Here is a 1,977-nt window from a genome sequence, read left to right on the forward strand (position 1 = left end):
GTTAGACTGGAATGAGAGCTGAACCTGGGTGGTATGTATTTCAGGAGCTGAAGAAAATATTTCTTAAACTTCTTTCCCAAAAAGCCATAAAAGAGGGGATTCAGGCAGTTGTTAAAATATGCTATGCAGATGGTTATGGGCATCGCAGTATCCACGATATCTATGATTTTACAGTCCTTTATGATGCCCAGCTGAATCAGTACATCCAGAAAGGTGAATATCTGGTGTGGGATCCAGGAAAAGAAAAAGAAGAGGACGATTGCCATAATGATCTTGAAAATGTCATCATTTCTTGGTCTGTTTCTCTGAATCTCATAAGCCTTTTTCAGGGTCTTCCAAATCAGAGTATAGCTTGTCAGAATCACCAGAAAAGGAATCAAGAAACCCAAGATATTTTTGCTTAGTCCCAGCCCCACCAGAAGGGTGGAGTTGTGGGATTTGTAGTAAAAAGCGCAGACTGTGATATTCGTATTCTCGATGAAAAAGACATTGCGGTGAATGACAACCGGAAGGCTGGCCAAGCCGGCGAGCAACCAAATCACAATGCAGGTCACTTTGGCCATCAGCATGGTGCGCCGGAGTCGGGACTTCATGGGATGGACGATAGCCAGGTAGCGGTCGATGCTGAGGGACGTGAGAAGAAATACGCTGGCGTAGAGGTTAAAACTGATCCCGGCGGAGGCGATCTTACAGAGACAGTTTCCGAAGGGCCAGCGGTACTCCATGGCGGTGTACGCAGCCCAGAGGGGCAAAGTCATTAAGAAACACAAGTCAGCCAGGGCCAGATTCAAGAGGAAAATGCTGGCCACCGTCTTCAGTTTCATGTAGAAGTAAATGACGATAACCACCAAGCTATTGCCGAAGATTCCCACAACAAAGATGATGCTGTATAAAGTGGGAACCATAATGAATATGTAGCTGTGTCTTCCCGATTTGGGGCAGTCATCTTGGATCCTTTTAATAGTCTCTTCGGTGGAAGAATTTAGATTCATTTTGATCTTCTGGGTGGGAAATCACTTTCAGGTGCTATGCCAGCTTCATCTTGGGGGAAAAAAGAAAAGAAATGAGAAAAAAATGAATTAATGAGTAATATTGAAATAAGTCACATTTATTTATAACACAATATTAATAACAAATATAATACACAATAAATATTATAATATGCAATAAATAATATAAAATGTAAATATCAAATAATAGAATAGATCAACATTTTATTTTTACTTAAAGTTTTAGTATTATTTTCATTTTATAGGTGAGGAAACCAAGTCTCTAGGAGTTTCAGTGAATAGTTTAGGTGTACAAAGGCAATGTCAGAAGGAGGACTTGTCTTTCTGATGCTAAGTGCAGGACTGTATCTCTTATTCCATACTATATCTCATACTTCTTCCTAATATTTGTATAGCACTCCATATAAATATATATTTACTCAGCATCTTCTCTGGTCCACACAACTCTATGATGTTGATACAGCTATATATCTATATAATATCTATATATCTATATATTTATAGATATTGATACACATAAGGATGAAGAAACTGAGTCAAGGACAAGTTAAGTGAATTGCCTATAATTACCATAATTTGAACTCAGTCCTCCCTGGAACCAAGTTCAGCATTCTTTCCTTACTTTCTATCTCTGTCTTTCTCTCTCTAAGCCAGATTATCTCCTGTTGTCTAAGATAATTTAGTGAATAGAGTTCTTAGGATCACAAGTTCAAATCTCTTCTCTTGACACCAGTTGTGTGACCCAGGGCCAGTGATTTGTCTTCTACCTGAGGCAACCCCTAGGGTATGTCTGCTAATTCATATTTCTAGCTCACCTTAATCCCATTACTAAGAAAATACAAGAACAAAATCTGCATTGTCTGAAAGGAAATTATGAGTTGCTATGAGGCTTTTTTCATAAATGATATATTTAGTAAAATGCATTTCTTTGTAGAAAAAACAAATCAACTTCAGGAAGAGAAAAGAT

General features: G+C 38.2%; 1 protein-coding gene across 1 annotated transcript; it reads right to left on the bottom strand.

Moving 5' to 3' along the window:
• Positions 1-24: 24 nt before the first annotated feature.
• LOC123254602 (type-1 angiotensin II receptor) lies at positions 25-992 on the bottom strand (the record flags this gene model as incomplete). Its single annotated transcript, XM_044683587.1, has 1 exon — positions 25-992. A coding segment is annotated over exon 1 (968 nt), but the record flags the coding sequence as incomplete, so codon positions are not given.
• Between the last annotated feature and the right edge of the window lie 985 nt (positions 993-1,977).

Source organism: Gracilinanus agilis, unplaced genomic scaffold (genome assembly GCF_016433145.1).
Source record: "Gracilinanus agilis isolate LMUSP501 unplaced genomic scaffold, AgileGrace unplaced_scaffold26238, whole genome shotgun sequence".
NCBI classification, from domain to species: Eukaryota; Metazoa; Chordata; class Mammalia; order Didelphimorphia; family Didelphidae; genus Gracilinanus; species Gracilinanus agilis.